Genomic DNA, 20,476 nt, shown 5'->3' with positions numbered 1-20,476 from the left:
TGCTTTACTTCCACACGTCCCATAAAATAGTCGTCAATATCTTAGTGACAAGTTTACTGCTGCATCTAATGTTTTTGTAAAAGATAATTAGGTATGAAGTTTTTGATGTCCGCATTATGTTTACCTAACTTTAGTTTTTATACATAACTCATGTACACGGACAGATGTTTTATTTATTATTCCCCCTCGTATTTTCAGCTTTATTGCGAGTTTTAAACATTACGTAACACGTCGTATCTTTCCGCGCGGCTGGAAACCGAAAACATCTTTATTCTTTACAGCTATGGTGTTTGGAGATTGTTCAACAAATCGAAGTTTAGCTTCTGAACATTTTTAATGCGTAATATGTTTTGGAATTCCAAAAAATTAAAATTGAGGTCTGTACCTACTTACTTGTTGCAATAGTTTGCGCATTGTAGCAAATGGCTCTCGAGCTTCTTTGCATCAACGAGCAAGAAACGTGAACACGGACACGTTCAAGGACCCGAAACAATCAAACCGGGCCACCGGTGAATTATGACATGCTCTAACTCGCCCAATATCCAGCCGCGCCTTCTCCATTCAGCCTATAAGCGAATACAAATTCCCATCACACCGTCATAGTGCGCGAGATCTGTCTATCGTCCTTTGATGCCGATATTTCGGGGATTTGTCATAGTAAGTCGTGATTTGTCGTTCGTTAAAATATTATAATCCATTACACTTAAATCGTAATATTTATTTACTCGTGTATCCATACCAAAGTGATACTAAACTAGTTTGAACATTATCGTAATCTCATTCATGAGAGAGAACATGGTATTTGTTGAACGTACCTAATCTGATGCCGAAATTGCGTGGATTTACCAAAGCAACACCTTTTGGTGTGCGTCAAGCTAGCGGCCTCAAAAAAAAAATGGGCACGAAAAAATAATTTGACCATACCAAAAAATAGTACTCTTATTGAAAAAAATAGTACCTGTTGTAAAAAAATTAGTACCATCACGGTTCTGGATTTATAGCCATGTTTTATTGCACTTGCTAGCCTGACGGTGAGCGAAATTTGGCGAGAGTTAACGACAAGGTCTTTCGCTTTGATTTAAACGCCAAAAAATAGTACCGAAATAGTACTCACCCCCTGCAAAATACCGAAAGTAGTACTTCAACGGTTCCAAAGTTATAAAGGCAGTTCTTTGATCCCGCTAGCTTGACGTTTTGAAAATACCTATTATCTGGGGAACGCTTGCATACTTCAGTATGTAACTAATGTCAATAAACTCGTATGAAATAGTACTCCCTACCATCATAATTTTGATCCGATTCTCTTTGTAGAAATGTTAAAAAATCATCATAACCTATGCCATACATTTGTTGTTGATACAGTCACGTAGACAATTACATAACCTCACAATTTATTCGTAAGTATTGCCATTTTGGAGGTCTACCCTACCATTTCTTTGCACTTCAGTGCTGCTATTACAAAAAATTCCTATTGCATACACCCATATGCACTAATTTTAATAGAAAATGGCTGCATGGGTCTAGTTCTTATCGAAAACAATCTGTGATTTTAATACATCATAATACATTTTTAATCTGCTGTTTTATTTTATAATTTATACCTTCATGTTGAATTTGTTACGGATCGAAGTGTTTGTTAATAAACAATTTGCAGTATTTGTAGAATAACTCAAAGAGTTTCAACAATGATATTACTTTCATCTAACAACCCTGGCACTTCACCAATTTTTACCCAAAAATGGGGAAAAATACTGAAATCTGACAACATTCTTGACCATGTGTAATAATTTTGTTCGCGACTGTACTCGTCTTGATAAATGTATGACATAGGTTATAATGACTTTTTGACATATTTCTACAAAGAGAATCAGGTCCAAATTATGATGGTAGGGAGTACTATTTCATACGAGTTTATTGACATTAGTTACAAACTGAAGTATGCAAGCATTCCCCAGATAATAGGTATTTTCAAAACGTCAAGCTAGCGGGATCAAAGAACTACCTTTATAACTTTGGAACCGTTGAAGTACTACTTTCGGTATTTTGCAGGGGGTGAGTACTATTTCGATACTATTTTTTGGCGTTTAAATCAAAGCGAAAGACCTTGTCGTTAACTCTCGCCAAATTTCGCTCACCGTCAAGCTAGCAAGTGCAATAAAACATGGCTATAAATCCAGAACCGTGATGGTACTAATTTTTTTACAACAGGTACTATTTTTTTCAATAAGAGTACTATTTTTTGGTATGGTCAAATTATTTTTTCGTGCCCATTTTTTTTTTGAGGCCGCTAGCTTGACGCACACCACCTTTTGTGCTTTTTGCAGCGGACAGTACAATTATGAATTTGAACCTAAGGTATTTTTTCCTTTCCATCCAGAGAGCCGTTCGCCGTGCGGCGGAGGCGGCGGGTCGGAGGGGTCGGAGGGGCGCGCGTCGTGGCGCGTTACGCTGGACCACGACCTTGTGGAGACGCTGAGCGCCATCTACCCCGAGTGGTTCAAGCCGCAACACCGCCGCGAGCCCCGCGCCGCCTCGCCCGCCTCGCCTGCCTCGTGCGCCTCCTCCGCCGAGCCGCGCACGCCGCAGACGCCGCCCTCGGACGACACCTTCAGGTACCGCTTCTATATTCCTTGTCTCACTTATCCAATCGAAATGTAACATAATCATGGTATGTACGTTCTACTGCTGGGCAACATGTCTTCCCTCAATCAACCGGAGGGCGTATGTAGCGTACTCCATTAGGGAGGTTTCTAGCCCTGGTAACCAATTCACAAGAGTGTTAAAGTAATTCATAGGCCTCCGACTTGACTTCAAATATATGATAGACTTGATAGACTAATATCTTGTCGACCCATACGACATCGGTAATTAAATTCAGCCTTAAGAGTACTGTGTATTGGTTCAGTGGTTGCTTGTGTCCCAAGGAATTATAAGTGTATTCACTGTACAGTTCGGGCGCGGAGGAGATGGCGACACGTCAAGCGGGTGGCAGCGCGAGCGAGCCGCCGAGCTCGCCGCGAGTGTCGCCTCCCAAGGTGGTAGTCGACGACAGCCCGCTGCAGCCCGCCATGGGCAAACACAAGGAATGTGAGTACCATCAACGCCACTAGTACCACTACTATAACACACATTACCTTCTCCACAAGCGTTTATAACGTTTTCATACCGGGATCCGCGTAATGACCTGAAGCATAGAATAGAAAGTCCTAACCGATGTTATTGACAGGTCCAGTTTTCTCGGAAACAACAAGCAGCCTGACTTTTCATGTCGAAGTGCAAATAGACTAAACAAGTTAGGTCACGTAACGACTATGAACTTTAGCCGCGACAATTTTCATTATTTATAGTATTTTTTGTGATGAACAAGAAGTTTATGATTTATGATATGACCGATACCGATACAAAGTACACTTTATTGCTCCAACAGAAGGAAATTGTAACAAACATTGTAATCTAGGTACTTATTGTACATTATTAGATTATTACAGTTATTGTGTCAGTGTTATATTTACGGTTCGGGTACTTACGACCTCGATGCTCGCCTGTCAGAGATTTGTAATTTCCAAATCAAATAGCATTTGAGATTTATACAATAATGTGTAGTATAAATGTATGGTATGCAGTGTTGTTAACCTCTCATATGCCGAGATACCAGACACAATAGATTTTACATTGTGTCTGGTCGAGATCCGCGTTCCGGCATTTAAGGGGTTAATGCTTGTTGAATTTTAGTTCCCAAAAATTCAGGACAATACAAATGTATACGTTATGTCTATTTGACTTTATCCTCAAACATTCCTAGAAGTATAATTTGTAATCGATACATCTAGGGCCAAAACTGTGCGTTTAACCTTTGACACTCACAAATCGAGTTCAGACTACTTCAGACACTACTACTTTATTTTTTGATCCTAATGATAGCCCTGTCTGTAAATGTCAGTCGACGATACAGGCGTCGATTTGAAATGATCCATTTAAATGTCACATGCTCCAAATCTATTGGGAGTAACTGTTTTAAAGAAGGCTGTCATGTTTTTCATAGTAAATAAAGGAAAAAGGAAAAATTTCAACGGAAAAATTATCATCGCTTAGATCTAGGCTACGTGGTCTACAACGCGCAGACTTGAGCTGGCGCAATTACGAATGACGACTCTGTGGCTTGTGTGTCTGTCGCTTTTCAGAGTCGCAGTACGCTGAAAAAATAGATAAGTTTCCTCGAACTAAGATAGCTGCCCTCATTTCACAAAGTCTAATTATAATTACAAAAACGGAACTTTTACGAGATCATGAAAATGCTATAGGAGCAGATAATTATGGTTACAAACTAACTTTATCGGGCTTACAACGTACCGATGTTTACGACTAGGTAAACAGCACCCATTTATGCGAAGTTTGCGGTTCGGAGTCTGTTGTTTGATGCGAAATTATTGTGCTATCGGGAATTTGGGATCTGCCTCAAGACAAATGATGCGGCGTTCAAATATTTTGTCAGGTCTTTACTATTTAATTGTTGCATACAACTAGGTAGTGTAAACGTCGTCTTTATGGACAATGTTTTCTCTGAAACAATAATACTATTCTAGTTGAATATTTAAGCCTTACTTACTGTCGAGATTATTATCTAGAGATTAAATTATGAATGAAGAATTAATGTGAATGAAAGAAGAGCTCTCGCGTGCGAACTGGGACAATGTACTAACTAGACGTCGCTGGGAAATGATACCATGTTTACTGATGTGGAAATTGACTTTCATTTTATTCTCGGTTGGTGTAAAAAATAACCTTTCACTCGTAAATACGTTCATACGGTCATGCGGTTATTTGTGATTGTTTTTGAAGATATATTGTGGGTAGTGAACTTGGTTTACCTTGGATGGTGGACGTCTCTCATGTTTTGGTATTAGGCATTCAGCGTTTGGCTGGTCCCGCATCAGAATGCTCGGGCGGTGCGCGCTTCCGGCCATGCCGCGCGGCTGTCCGTCCGCACTCGCGAATAAACAAACGAGCCGCGCCCGGCCCTTGTCAGCGCCTCACTACTCCAATACATCACATCAATACAACACAAACATACTTACCACCCGCACATCAAATATATTTTTCGTGTTCTTGATAACTATTAAAGTGTTCCTTCAAATTAACCTAAATATTTTCTGAAAGGCCTTCACGGATTTGAGACTTTGAAGTGACTAATCATAAAACGGTGTGTAGGTGGAGATATGAAATTTTGACTGTTACCTACTTCCTGGCATTCACTTTAGTACGTGTATATTATTCTGGTTGGATAGATGTTTAATTAAAACATGCTGAACAATATTTTCAAACCAACCTTCGTAGCTCAAAACTGTAAATATCTGCAAGGTTTATCTGTAGCGAGGATGGAGCGAAGTTGAGCCGCCCAGTAACCCACAATATTCGGCCCAGTGGTAGTGAATGTTTCGTCTGTAATACGGTCGCGGCATAACACTAGTTTCCTTGTGCAGTGTTTATTTATGTTGGCTTCAGGCCAGCGTTGTCCGCCCGTCTACACGCAAACAAGAATATAGCGCTTTTCGCCTACGCTCATCTGCTGAGTTTATCGATATAATCGTAGATCGACGTATCGATCACGTCGCCATATAATTCGGTTGGTATGCTACGTCAAAGTTCGTCACCTGGCGTCATAACAGCGTATTCTTTGCGACACGCGCCATCTATTCAATCATCGCTCATTGTTGTATGCAAAAGGCAGTCAGTATAAACGTCGCTATGTTAATCGAAATATCCTGACCGGACACTCAGTACATTCTTCAAATTATCATTGTTTATAATATTTTTAAGGAAGGAAAATTGTTTTGAACTCGAGGAAAATATATCCATAAGTCAACTAAACAGTATCGTTAGTATAATGACGTGTTTTATCGATACAAACAATTGAATATTCTGTTTTGTTGGGCAGCATTGAAGGTGAAGCTGATGATGCGGCGGCCTATCAACCAGCTGGTGGCGCAGGGGATAATGCCGCGTGAGTATAAAGCAACATATTTGTTTAGTGAAGTGTTATATCAGCAGCCGGTGTGGCTAAATGTGATTCGAAGCCGAGCAGTTAGCGGCACAATGACGACTCGCAGGAGGCGGCGCCCGCGCGCGAGTTGCGCGTGGGAGAAAGAATTTTATTTACGATCTGAACGCCACCGCTAATGAGGATTTCTAACTTGCCAATACCAAAGAAATAATCCGCCTCATCTCTAAACACACGGTAGCCATGTTAATAGTTAACCTTTAAATCAATTTTATTGGTCGCTGTCATAAAAAATAATTTTCTCTTGGAGCGAGTCGTAAATTTGTAACTGTATGTCTTCAAAGTCATTTTTTTTTTCTGATTAATATGATTATAAAGGAAATAAGCTTTCATATTGTTTGACTAGATTTACTGGTTACAACAAAACAGCGTTCATGGAGCAAAAGTAAATGTAGATGACTAATGTGTTTGACCTAATTCTGTTTTACTTAAGAAAATTTGAGCTGGTAGACAAACAGGACACATGTGGGACCGGATGATTTATTCGGTTCGAATAATTTATATTTTGGTCATTTAATTGCAGCATTGAAAACGCCACCGGCATATTTTGAACAATGCAAGCAACTGGAGAGAGCCAAAACTGGAGACTTGCTGAAAGCAAAGATACAACGGCGGCCGGATCGCCAGGAGCTCGAACGGAGACATATATTGGAACAGGTATGAACATCGTGACATATTCCATTGCTAAGTTCAATTCAACACACCCAACGTTTTGTATTCTTGTTATTCTATCTCTGCCACTGTTAAGCTTTGGCTTTATGCCCGTTGTCTAAAAGCCACCGGTAGGGTGTTTAACTTTAATTTTATGTCGATGCTGTCACCTCTGTAGCAACTCCCAAGGTTATCTCGGTCACTGCACCGAGTATACCTACCTATATCAAGGTGTAAAACAGGTAGCTCAGGCGAACTTGCCGTGATTATATTCAGGAGTTTTTTGAGAAGGTCAGGTCAAAAATTCTCTAAACCAGCTTTTGATGAGAGTGAAAGAAATGAATTCAAATTCAAATGATTTATTGCTTCTATGGAATTCCTTAGTTCTCTGCTTACCCCGGTAGGTATAGGTACAATTATATCCAATACATATGGGCTCTGCAAGGGCACTGCAATACTGACATTCTAACTTACAGTAGTGTGTCATAAGTTGTAGCAAGTGAAATTCCACGGTAGAGACTCCTCTGAATAAGTAAACAGACGCCATCCTAAGATGAACTCTTAATAATGCAATGTTGTTTGTTCCAGGAGAGTCATGTAGATCCGAGTCTAGCGGAAAAGCAGCGTATGCTGAAGAAGGCGCGCTTAGCGGACCAGTTGAACGACCAGCTGTCCCACCGTCCCGGGCCGTTAGAACTGATAAAGAAGAACATCCTGCATACGGAGGAAGACATCGAGACTGCCGTCAAGAGCGGCGTGCTCGCCTTTAAGGCCACCAGCGAAGGCGCCTCCGGCAGACCGCAGCACCCCTCCTCCTACTGCGGACCACCAGATGAGGTAACCTATTCATTATTTTAGTTACCTATTCGATCAACAGACGATCATGATCTCACGGTGGATAACGCTCATTGTTTTCCCTTCCTTCTGGAAGCTCAGAAGTTCACAGGCACCTCACTTGCTAGATAATTCATTTGTCTTTGTGAGATGCATCATGGGGAAGTTCAATGTATCATTTTCATGTCATCTGATTGTCTGAAAGTAAGATGATGCGTATTTCGGAGGGCATGTTTAACCTCTCATATGCCGAGATACCAGACACAATAGATTTTACATTGTGTCTGGTCGAGATCCGCGTTCCGGCGTTCGAAAGATTAAGCCGTCGGTCCCGGCTGCTATGTACTTAAATGTGCGGCTGAATAGTGTGTCATTGACCTTATAAACCATGCTAGAAGAAGTCTTGCACCAATGAGTTAATTAATTTCACTAACACAGTTGGCTCGACCATTTTAGACGACGATACGGCTCACCACTTATCACGTTGGTCTAACAAAAACCTCGGTTCATACTAAGTTCATACTCATAACTCACCGGGCCTTTTGCGATTGATGTACCTCTGACTACCCGTTAGGATATAGTCGTGAGCTTATGTTAAGAACACACATAAGCTCTCGGCTATATCCCAATTAGGGTAGTCAGACGTACATCCATCGTGAGATAATCTAAACACCCTCACCTCACTGAGACTGATATGAAGACGTGTGATATTGACGCGTATGATTTGCCCAGGTGTCACCATCCCCGTCGCCGCCGTCGACGCTGTCGCCCGCGAGCGTGGCGTCGCCGCCGCAGCACCCCGCGCCCGGCAAGGACAAGAACCGCAAGAAGAGCAAGCAGAAACAACAGCCCAAAGCACGGTTCAAGTTCCACGAGTATAAAGGTCAGTACATACTTTTTATAGAGTATTAAAGGACTGTCGTTAATTGGAATCTTGCGGCAAAGTAGTAAATGCCATTCTAGGAAAATCTTCAATATGTCAGACAAAAACAAAGTAAATTCGAAAAATAGCGCGTCTGGTGCTCCATGGGTCCAAAATCTTAATCCTATGAAATTTTTAGACTAGTGTAGTAATGGAAAGGGCTTTCATGTAACATGGATGTGGACGAAAACATTGAGACACGGGATTGATCAACTTACATGTTATATTGAACAGGTCCCCCGAACGCGCAGAAGGCGTCGTCGCCACCAGACAGCACAGAGACGCCGTACGAGTTGCTGTTGCAACAACAGCAACTGTTGCTGCAACTGATGCTGCCGGCGTCGCCCGCCGCTTCGGTGGCTTCCGTCGCTTCGGACGGCTCCGACGTGTATCCGCCACCGCCGCCGCCGCCGCCGCCCGCGCCTGTCTCGCGCTTTGAGGACATGAAGGTACGGACAAATTTATAATAGAATGTCCATTCACTGACACCAATATTTAAAAGAAAACTTATTTAAATATGTAACCTAAGAAAGTTCGATATTCAAGGAATAATATTTTATAGCATAATTGTTATTTTCAGGTATCGGACCTTCGCGCCGAGTGCAAACGCCGCAACCTACGCGTGTCCGGGCCGAAACCGCAACTGTTAGATCGGCTGCGGCCGTACCTGGCCGAGAAGCAGGAGGAGCCGCCGCGGTCGCCCGCCTCGGTCACGTCGTCTGTCGCTTCCATCGCGTCGGTTGCGTCCATCGCGTCTGTAGCTTCGCCCGAGCCGAAGCTCGAGGAGGCCGAGGACATCGTTGTATCGCAGCGGCGGCAGATCGAGGAGCTCGAGCGCAAGCTGGAGGCGAGCCGGCAGCAGCTGGAGAGCGTGCGGCGCGAGGCGGCGGGCGCTGCCGCCAGCGACCAGAGCCGGCGCCTGCTGCAGGCGCACATCTGCGTGTCGCAGCTGCGCGCGCAGCTCGACGCGCTGCAGGCTGGCGCGGCCGCCGCGCCGCCTCCGCGCCTCGTGCTGGCCGCCTCGGACGCCGCGCCCGACCGCCTCGTGCGGCTCTTCACCGTCACGCCGCCCGCCGCCGACGCGCCCGCCGACGCCGCGCCCGCCAAGGCCAACCCGGCCTACATCCTCAACGGCGTCAAGGTGGTGCCCATCGCCATCCTGCCCACGCACTACGAGCCCGAGCGCGCGCCGCCGCCACCGCCGCCGCCGCAGCTGCCGCCCGCGCCGCTGCTGGACCGCACCGAGGACAGCCAGATCATGGACGACGTGCTCGAAATCCTCGTGGAGAACGGCGAGCTGCCGCCGTCCGCCGTGTCGGAGCCCACCGACCCCTCGATAGAGTCGTACCTGCCGGAGCCGGACCCCTTCTCCCCGGCGGAGGTGCTGGGCGACGCGCAGATCAGAGACTCGCTCGCCGCGGACGAGCTGCAGCGCGAGTTGGATGACATTCAGAACGAGATCATGTCGCATGCGGACCTCCACGCGGTCGGCGACCACATACACGAGACGGAACCGGTCCCGACGGACATCGACCCCGATCTCGGCGTCGATCTTCTGTCGAACGACGGGTTTCATGACTTCGGGAGCTCGGATCCGACGTCGGACCACGACGATTTCTTCCGGAGTTTGCTCTCCGGGGAGCGTGACGACAGGCCGCACGTGGCGATGGACATCGGCGAGGACCCACCGGAAAGGATGAGCATGACTCCGCTTACCAACGGCGACATTCTGGACCACACGCGGCCCGGCTTCGACGACATGGACGACCTCTCGCTGCCTTCCTTTCAGAACGATGACACGCGCCACGCAACATTCGGAACTTTCGAGGAGCGGCCGTGTGACTTCGACATCAAGGATTTCGTGACGGACCTCGGATCGAACATGAACGTGGACAGCGACGCGTACGACTACATGGACACGGAGATCATCCCCAACCACTTCGGGCGTGGCCACGTGCCGCAGTGCGACCCGCTGCTGGGCGGCGTGCTGTCGCGGCCGCCGCCGCGCCCCGCCCGCAAGCACTACTCGTGGGACAAGATCGAGTTCGACGCCACCTGACCCCTCCTCGCTCCCGTCCGGCGCCCCTCCGTCGCTCTCTGACGCTGCTCACATGATCTCTGACACATACTCGTCCATCGATAGCATGTCGCTAGTGTCGCGAGCGATACGCTTCGCGTGAACGTTCCGGTGACCTTAATTATTGGTGCGGAATTATTTATAACAAATATTATAATAGAATTTATGAGCTACCGCTACTGAGTAGTCGGTCGGCCGTGCGCTAGTCTCTCTTCAGTGACTCGTTCTTCCAACATGGTGAACTTATTAGTGTAACCTAAACGTAAAGTTTGATGTTGTGAAACACAAAGTGTTGACATCGACAGAGGACATAATTTATATGTATTCGGTACTTAATAGTTGATAGGATTGTTTGTGTCGCTAGTTGTTAATATAGATAAATTGTAGTGAGTGTTTAGCGCGCGTCGCCACCACGCGCGTAATACATACTTGGCTCACATATTGTAATAAATCCATTTTATTTACTATTTATAGGCATATCTACTTATGTATATATTGAAGTTTTAATTTATAATACTCAACATAGTTGTGGATTTCTGCATTCCGCCCGATGACTAAAACTTAGGGAAAAAATTATCATAAGAAACGTTGTTTTTGTTGAGGCACGAGCATTCAATCTGTGAGACACCTGGTTATGTACACATTCATAAGTAATAATTACGATTTTGTTTAAATATATAGGATTGATGTTGTGTCGCATGTTAAAGTCCGCTTTCCGCTGTCCCTGTCGCACGGGCGGCCATTTCCCAAATCAATAAGTGACATTCCAGTCTTGTTGAAGTGCAGAATGTGGCACACCAAGCTTTGTCTCTCTAGCTGGTTGTTCTGTATGCATATGTATTGTAAAGATATTCTTATAAGGGTATAAGAATTATGCTGCGTTTATTTGAACCATGTTTTGCTAGAGAAGGCAGGTGCATATTCACAAGCCATCGTCATGGGTGGGACCAGCTCGGGAACAATGTTAGATACGAATTCATTTAGGTAACGTAGGGAGCCGGCTCCTCGCTCGCAAATGGTTATGCAAACATTCCGTACTCTATTTACTTACCAAGACTTGTACACCCTTAATTTGGTACAAGTTGCGGTGTTTGCAGATGCTTTCAAAAGGGCATCTTTATTGTCTTTTCTTCCCATAAACATTGCATAAACAAAACATTCTCGATGTGAAATGTGTCATTCCAATGTATTGTCTAAAAGTGTAGGATAGGTGCATCATTATGGATAAGTTTCCGATATACTTCGTTATCGGTAGTATCAACTAATACGAATTTTATTATAAAAGAGGGTATGGTTTGTTTGCATAATCGTTTGAGTGATTTGTGTATAATTTATTTATTTATGTCACTTGAAGTGTACCTTCTGGTTCTGTTCAGTTGTTTCATTACTATGTGTGAGTGTTTCTACTAATGTATATAGTGTAGACGGCGGCGCGGTGTCCTGCCTCGCTCGCCATGTCGACCATTTCATCGGGATAGAAATTATTACCAGTAACATTTTGCCATTATTTGCATTTATCTAATTTAATTATAGAACATTTTGACAACGAATACGGTTCTACTGCCGTTGATGTGCCAATTTTGTGTACAGCGATCGTGTTTGTGCATTACAGTTAAATAAATCATATATTCACTTCCCCCTGTGTTAGAAAGTTTCACAGTGTCGTTCATTTGCAGGAAACTTTATGGTCTGGTATAAATGTTTTGGTGGTTATGTGGTGGTACTTTAGAAAGTAAACATGTTTAAAGTACACTCACATATGGAATGGTGCTATTTAATGTAAGTTAAGATTGATATAGAAGTATATTGTAACATCTTTCGTAATTTTGTAAATGGATCATAACAGTGTGGATCTATGTTAAAGGAATAATAAATTAACAAGTAACAATCCTTAGGTTAGAAAGAGTTCCTTCCGAGTGAACTCGACCAAACAATTATCATTGGGCAGATTTTTTTAATATTGAATCACTGTCACCATACTTTTGCTTTGTTTAGTGTGTAAACTAAGTAATATTCCATTATCTAAGTAAATTATAAACCTTTTGCTCTAGATATAAATATTTAATAAATTCTATTTGCTCATTATCCAAATTTTACCCTTTAGCCAAATATTCGAGTCAACTTACGGATACTTTCCAACAAGTTAAACAGGCCTAGTGCTTTGTTGTAGCATACACACTCTATATCAAGAGTCTAGTTTAAATGTATTTAACGAGATACTAAGTGAGATTAATGTTTTGGTAAATAGCGTATTATCTGCATATTTGTTATAATTGTTGTAATTATTTTAGGAGAGTTTTAATATTTGTTTTATAACTAGATTTATATTCCGAAGTGATAAATTGTGCTGACTTGAATACGTTTTAGCTCTCTGCAGATTAAGTATTTATATTTAGCTAATATAATAGCTTCGTATTTATACACTTCTCATCAAAAAAATCGAAACACTTCCGTTTTCATTGTTTCTGTCCGAATTTAACACAAAAAAGAATTCATACGATGAAAAAAAATACATAAATGTATAGCTGGCAGTTTGGCCATTACAGTAATAAGCGAAAATTCTAAATTCAAAATTAGAATTTCATTTGTTTATCTTATAAACGAAATGAATCACTGTTTTGAGACAAATGTGTGTTTAGGGTTGGAGTACATTTAGCGTTTAAAAACTAAAAATTGGCACCTATCCTTAAACTTTTTGTTTTTTATTTCAATACTGTGACTTTGGGACGTCTGAAAAAAGGTTTTTTTTCTAAAACGTATGGATACTTCGCCCACAGAAGCCGCCCAAGTTGTGGCATTGCTGGATTCTGGCCTTAGTCAGCGTGTTGTGGCTGCAAGACTGCATCTAAGCCTGTCATCTGTTCATAGAGTCTATAAACGTTATCGGGAGACTGGTTTGTTCACGCGCCGTTCAGGATCTGGCCGGAATCGGGTCACTTCTGAGCGAGATGATCGATTTATTGTAACAACTTCTTTAAGAAATCGACGCCTTAACGCTTTTCAACTGCAGCAGCGGCTTCGTGTTGTACGAAGGGTGGCTGTAAGTGACTCTACAATTAGAAGAAGGTTGAAGGATCGTGGACTGGTACCGCATAAGCCAGCAAATGGGCCGAAATTAACTGCAGACCATCGAAGAGCGCGCCTTAACTTTGCACGTGAGCACCTAAATTGGTCATACCTACAGTGGAGCAAAGTTCTCTTTTCTGATGAGTGTAAAATTATGCTGTATGGTAACGACGGAAGGAACAAGGTCTACAGAAGAGACGGAGAACGCTATGCACAATGCTGCATTGAAGAAAAGGTCAGCTATGGTGGCGGTTCTGTAGGTATGACCAATTTAGGTGCTCACGTGCAAAGTTAAGGCGCGCTCTTCGATGGTCTGCAGTTAATTTCGGCCCATTTGCTGGCTTATGCGGTACCAGTCCACGATCCTTCAACCTTCTTCTAATTGTAGAGTCACTTACAGCCACCCTTCGTACAACACGAAGCCGCTGCTGCAGTTGAAAAGCGTTAAGGCGTCGATTTCTTAAAGAAGTTGTTACAATAAATCGATCATCTCGCTCAGAAGTGACCCGATTCCGGCCAGATCCTGAACGGCGCGTGAACAAACCAGTCTCCCGATAACGTTTATAGACTCTATGAACAGATGACAGGCTTAGATGCAGTCTTGCAGCCACAACACGCTGACTAAGGCCAGAATCCAGCAATGCCACAACTTGGGCGGCTTCTGTGGGCGAAGTATCCATACGTTTTAGAAAAAAAACCTTTTTTCAGACGTCCCAAAGTCACAGTATTGAAATAAAAAACAAAAAGTTTAAGGATAGGCGCCAATTTTTAGTTTTTAAACGCTAAATGTACTCCAACCCTAAACACACATTTGTCTCAAAACAGTGATTCATTTCGTTTATAAGATAAACAAATGAAATTCTAATTTTGAATTTAGAATTTTCGCTTATTACTGTAATGGCCAAACTGCCAGCTATACATTTATGTATTTTTTTTCATCGTATGAATTCTTTTTTGTGTTAAATTCGGACAGAAACAATGAAAATGGAAGTGTTTCGATTTTTTTGATGAGAAGTGTATTAATCACCTCTATTTGAATGCATATATGAGTATAAAAATCACGTATTTTCGCTATTGGAAACAATTATTCCTAGTATAATAAGATAAAGTCGGCTTGAAGCCTATCGTCAGTAGTAGAGCCAAGTATTCAATAATACGATGTGATAAACACAGGAGTCGGTGTCTGTAGAGTAATTGGATAGTTTTTTACCTTGCCCTGTAATGAAGCCTTGTAAATATTTACCAAGCCTTTATTAGCTTAAGGAAAGAATGTTGAAATAAAAAGTTTTTGACACAAATTTAATATTGTTTTATTTACAAATCCATAATTTATATTGGAAAACATGGGAAGCTGCTTCTATTTAAAAGCTGGTTACATTCCTTCACTGCAGAATTTTGTATCCTAAATAGCCACGGGCTTATCGAACCTTTCATGCTACGTCTTCTGGCATTGCATTGGTAGGGGTTTTATTTCCGCTGTTCTGTTATGGGATATTGCAGATTGTCTTTAATATTAATATTACTTTCTTTGAGTTATTTTGAATTTTATAATCGATCGATTGTGTTTTCAATAAAAATAAATTGTGATTCATTGAAATGGCAAATCATTACACTTCCTTTTCCTTTGTTTTGTCACTGTCACTGTCAAGGGTTATGTCAAGTTAATATACGTCAAAGTCAAAATTGAAATTGTCAAAATAAATCAATAATTAATTTTGCTTGGCTTGGTTTGCCAAAGCAAACTTATTGTATTTTTGCAAGTCTCAAGTTAGTTTTTATTAGTGTTCCATCAAATAATTTCAGTTTACCAACAACTAACACACGTTGTATTCCAAAGTTCAACCACATTATAAGGTTATCTACAGAGACTAATTTTGTTTTAGTTATGATATTGGCTGAAACTTTGTTGTTCTCATTATCTTTGATCGATTGCGGTGGTATATTGTTCCTTTTGGTTTACTACATAATAACGTTATCTGATTTAGAGTGTGATTATCTAAATGCACAAGAGTGCTGTGAGAAACTGAACTATTGGCTACTGCCGAAGTATATCGCTCATTCGTTCGTTACGTTCTTGTTGTTGCTACATGGACAAGTGATTCTGTTTCTGTGCAACCTGCCTATGTTTATATGGTTAACGTTTGAATATTTCACGATCCCTAGCGGGAACCTAGGGGCTTTCGACCCGGCCGAGATCCACAACAGGGGTCAGCTTAAAAGACACCTTAGGCATGTTATGTACAACATTGCCTACTACCTAGTTTTCTTCTTTATTTACCTGTACTGCTTTATTCTCGCACTATTAAAGGGCAACCCAATCAGACGTGGATCTGATGACGAAATTGTAACTGAAATCTAAACAATGGAGACCCGTCCGTTCAAAATATTAAGTTATAAGGATCCAGAAACATTGAGTGATGATTGTGCTAGTGAGGACTCATCTCCCGAGGAGGAATCACAGCTTATAGACCCTTGTGTCAAGTTGAAGCTTCCAGCACATATTGCCGCATATTATGAGAAGAAGGAGTTGATTAGAGATGCTGAGATAATATCTTGTGACAAAAGTTTGGTTGAGAAGGTGATGTCCAACTATATAATTGCAAAGAATATACTCAGTAATCTATGTTGGCAGGATAAGTTGTTGTGCAAACATGTGTGCTCCACTTGGAGATCTGCTGTAAATTCACTTGTACGTGAGCAGCTGTCACCTGTAGACTTTCTGTACATCTTGGTGCATAATCCTACACCTCAAACTAACACATTCAGGAAGTCTGACAATTTCTATAATGAACCACTAGCAATTCTGACATTTATGAACACTCTAGCACTAAACACAGCTGTTGAATGTAAAGATGTATCACCTAGTATGTGTGAGACACCTTGTGAAGATAAATGGCATTGTAGTGAGTTATTTTTTTTATAAAGGCTTTACTTTTCTGTCTTATAAAATAATACTAACCATATTGTTTACTTTGCAGTGATAGATGTTATCTCAGAACATGTGTCTGTTCCGAAGAATTGTATGTTGTCTGTGGTGTCCAGTTCTCTAACGTGTATGCCAGTGGCAAATACAGAGACAGACGGGTTCCCCGTGTCTCCCAGTATTCACGGGGATTGTTTCCCATTCTACGCTGGTATCTACATTCCCGTACTACCCGGGGTACAGTACCATGTACTGAACATCAAACAGAGAGAGCATAATACAATGGATTTGCAGACAGATTTCTATGATGTTATTGACAAGCTGTGTGAAGACCAAATATTTAAAGGAGTGCTGGTTTTTGTAACAGAGAAATATATTTTGCAATCTGTGGAAGATATAATGTTGCTCAATTATTTGAAGGAAGTGTATGTTGTCTTTTTTATAAAATTTGTTAGGTTATTTTGTATTTATTTATAATATGAGATTTCTGTATTGATATTCGACTTTACAACTCTTTTACTTGTGACTTTTGTTTCAGACAACCAGAAATCCCTTATGCTTTGGGTGGCTGCCTTATTGAAGAAACTATGTTTGGAGAGAGAGATATAGAGACACTGATTAAAAATATCAACAGTAAATTTGACTTTGTCAGTGAAAATCTTATATCTATCGGATTGTTTACTGTTCCAAAGAATAAAGACAATAATGAGAGGGGCGAAACTTGCAACTTTGATATGTTTTCGTTAGTGATAGAGTCATCTGAGTGGTCAAAGCAAAAGATAGAGAAAGCTATAAACGAGGTAAGTATTGTTTATAAAATGGCTTTTTCGTGAATGCTTATTTACCTATGTCTTATTATATGTTGGCCTATTTTGTAATTTTCAAAATCTTTTTGTTATTTTCAGTTCGCAAAGAAAGTCCCGACTTTCGAGCACAGTGTGGCTCTGAAGTTGGCGTGTGTCGGTCGCGATAGGAAGCATATATTAGAACAGGATTACTTCAGGGCAGCGTTCCCTCATACGCCCCTGGTCGGTTGCTTTGGCAACGGCGAGCTGGGGGTCAACCACCCGCCGCGCGACCTTCCCCCTGTACCCCCTCACATCGCCAAGAAACGCAAACATGAACCTGCAAAAAGCCTCATGTACTCATACTCAACAGTCTTTGTCTACATGGGATGGGGGAGGATGATACCGCCAGAAACTGAGGGTTTTAAAAAGGCTACACAATCATAAACATAAACAAAAATCTAATAGTTATAATTCAATTTAATAGAATATTGTGCACCACACATCTATATTCAGGATTAAGGAAAAGTAGTTTGAGTTGGTCACGTCAGAGCGGAAGGCAAGAGGGAAACCACTGCTCTATTTTTTCCCTAGAAAAGTCGCAAGAGCGTGGCTCTTAAATTAGTGATGATGAGGTACTACTGATTGATTAAAACCTGGAGTTTTGTTTTAGGGACTTAGTTATATTTCACTTTCTCATAGTCGTATAGCACTTGCTTTTACAGATCTTCTCATGAAAGCTAAGTGACTTAAATGGATCGTTATGCTTTAGATGCGATTTAGTATAATATTCACTAATAGAGTTTTCCTGGCCATTCTTCTTTAGACCATTTTGTGTTCAGATGGGTCCTTACCCACCAACTCGGAAAGTAACAAGGAACACTATTCTAAGGCCTCGTAATTTTAAATATAGGGGTACACATTTGTAACGTTTTTTAAGAAATAACTGGGAAAGTTGTTACCTAAAAGTACACAATACGTATTTATCCAATAAGATTAAAATGTGTGATTTAACCACTTTATTAGATGTTAAGTTATCTAATATATTTTTAGAAAGCACTATCTTGTTTTGGTTTTATTACACTTTAGATGTAATTTATGACTTCCGTGGGTGACTGGATGGCGCATTGTGTCCATTAGGTAGGTCTTACGGTGTTAAAAACCTTTCGTATTGTAATATCGTTTATATGTAACGTTAATCTTGCATAACGAGTTTCTGAATATGGATTTGATGTAGTCCGTTGTGGAAGTCATTCTCTGCCTACTCATAAAGGTAGTTTATGTTAATAGAGCTAAAATCGTCTTGTCACATTTTATTTAGTAAAAGCACTTTCTTCGAACGCCGATAAAAACAGCGGCTTCATGTTGTCTTCTATGATTTGTTGTAGCTTTGTTCGACGCAATAGATATAATTGAGCTTTTGTTATGCCTACGTAGGTAACTTTTCAAACAGAAAGTAGAATAGTATTTTATTTCTAGCCTACATATTTACACAGGTACATAATAGATTACCCGAGTGGGTAAATAAATCACGGTACGAAACGTTTCTGCTAGTTAAACTGTTTTCTTTTCCTTAAGTAAGTATTGTTCTTCAATTTAGGTAAACATGTAAATATGGGAAAGCTACACACGATTAGTTAGAACTACATACAACTGCTCTGACCAAGTTTCCGAGAGATTGTATCTGACCATACACTTATACACTATTCTTTTAACATTCACCCATTTCACATCCCCGTGTTTATTTACATTTATGTGGGTCGTGTGTCCAGATCCCACTATCGTTTAAGATAAGACTTTCTCCGATGTAAAAGTAGTACACAGGGTATAAGCCAGTATGAGCTTAGCTTAACTTTCTACCGATTGGGTGTAATGATAATAAATGTGATACATACATAAACTCACACCTATTTCTCACCAGGGTAAGCAGAGACTGGAATTCCATTTGCTTCGATCCGGACACACTTCTCTTGCTTCCTCCATATTCATCAATCGTTTCATACACGCACGCCGGTTATGTCTGATCTTTCTTATATTTAGGTAGGCTTAAATGTACCCCGAAAAGCAAGTTATAAATAAAGACATGGTCATGGAAGGAGAGACCTATGCTCAGCTGTGGGACGTATATCTATTATACAGGCTGTTTATATTGTTAGGGTTAGGTTTGGATACACCCACTAGTACCCTAGTTAATACTTATTTAAACAAAATTCACCCACCAGTATTAAAGTCATTTCTCCGGATGTGTAATTTTTCGAAAGGAAGAATAGTTTTAATAAGCATAGAAACTACTTAACGAAAATTTGAAAATGGAATTCTCTCATCCTGGATAGTTACGGAACGGAATAAAGAATGCTTCGGTGACCGTTTTTCTGTTTCTGTTTATTCTTCTTCTATCGTGTGGGTTGTGAGGTGGATTACCAACACCATCAACCCTGGTTTCAGGGTTATTATCGAGCCGCCATAGGCCCCTGACATGACTGACATAATTTACTAAGTACAACTAATAATTTTAATAACTGTTCTACTGAACGGCACAAGGCACTTCTTCGTTATTAAACGATGCCCTGTACGGAGATCGGCTTAGATACATTGTCTGATAAAAAGCAGAATCGTATAAAATGTCGGTAACTGCAAATTGATCCCATTCTATTAGTTTTCGATATTACTTGGAATGCCAATACAAACCAAAGTCTCAAGCGATGTAAAGCTTGGTTGCATTTAGCGGATGTATGAAAGTAGGTAATGTTATTAAAAGCAAGTAGTGTACGAGTGTTGGAGTGCAGACATCCGTACGCTGATGATGATGATATTGTGTGTGCAGCTGTGATTGAGAGACTGCAAGAAGTGGGCTCTTGATGTGAGAAACTAGACGCGATTGAAGTTAACCGTCGTGGAATACATTTACATAAACCGCGAAAGTTTACATATTTTCTATTTTATGTCATAAGCTGCTAGGTATTTAATAGACAGAACGGCCTCCGTGGTTCAGTGGTTGAACGTTGGGGTCACGATCCGGAGATCCCGGGTTCGAATCCCGGTGGAAACATATCACAAAAATCATTTTGTGATCCCTAGTTTGATTAGAACATTACAGGCTAACCACCTGATTGTCCGAAAGTAAGATGATCCTTTGTCGAAGTGCTTCGGAAGGCACGTT

The 20,476-nt window shown here is 41.3% G+C and overlaps 3 protein-coding genes across 4 annotated transcripts in view; all 3 read left to right on the top strand.

The window, feature by feature from the left end:
• LOC126372293 (myocardin-related transcription factor A) overlaps positions 1–12,627 on the top strand; it is a 37,972-nt gene extending 25,345 nt beyond the window's left edge. For both annotated transcript variants that reach the window (XM_050017977.1, XM_050017976.1), the window contains exons 2-9: positions 2,378–2,612; positions 2,951–3,087; positions 5,936–6,001; positions 6,582–6,715; positions 7,298–7,546; positions 8,276–8,426; positions 8,700–8,914; positions 9,046–12,627. In XM_050017977.1, coding sequence (XP_049873934.1) covers positions 2,967–3,087; positions 5,936–6,001; positions 6,582–6,715; positions 7,298–7,546; positions 8,276–8,426; positions 8,700–8,914; positions 9,046–10,524 — 2,415 coding nt within the window. In that variant the 5' untranslated portion in view covers positions 2,378–2,612; positions 2,951–2,966 and the 3' untranslated portion in view covers positions 10,525–12,627. The remainder of the gene's footprint in view (positions 1–2,377; positions 2,613–2,950; positions 3,088–5,935; positions 6,002–6,581; positions 6,716–7,297; positions 7,547–8,275; positions 8,427–8,699; positions 8,915–9,045) is intronic.
• Positions 12,628–15,460: 2,833 nt separating this feature from the next.
• Positions 15,461–15,967, top strand: LOC126372320 (protein cornichon homolog 4). The gene has a single exon (XM_050018020.1). It carries the CDS (start codon positions 15,494–15,496, stop codon positions 15,965–15,967), a length of 474 nt encoding a protein of 157 aa, XP_049873977.1. The 5' UTR covers positions 15,461–15,493.
• Positions 15,968–15,970: 3 nt separating this feature from the next.
• On the top strand, positions 15,971–18,378 carry LOC126372303 (uncharacterized). Its single transcript, XM_050017993.1, has 4 exons — positions 15,971–16,511; positions 16,587–16,956; positions 17,070–17,331; positions 17,437–18,378. Exons 1-4 carry the CDS (start codon positions 15,971–15,973, stop codon positions 17,761–17,763), a joined length of 1,500 nt encoding a protein of 499 aa, XP_049873950.1. The 3' UTR covers positions 17,764–18,378.
• The last annotated feature ends 2,098 nt before the right edge of the window (positions 18,379–20,476 follow it).

This window comes from Pectinophora gossypiella, chromosome 14 (genome assembly GCF_024362695.1).
Source record: "Pectinophora gossypiella chromosome 14, ilPecGoss1.1, whole genome shotgun sequence".
Lineage (NCBI taxonomy): Eukaryota > Metazoa > Arthropoda > Insecta > Lepidoptera > Gelechiidae > Pectinophora > Pectinophora gossypiella.
This window is presented reverse-complemented; position numbering and strand designations above follow the sequence as displayed.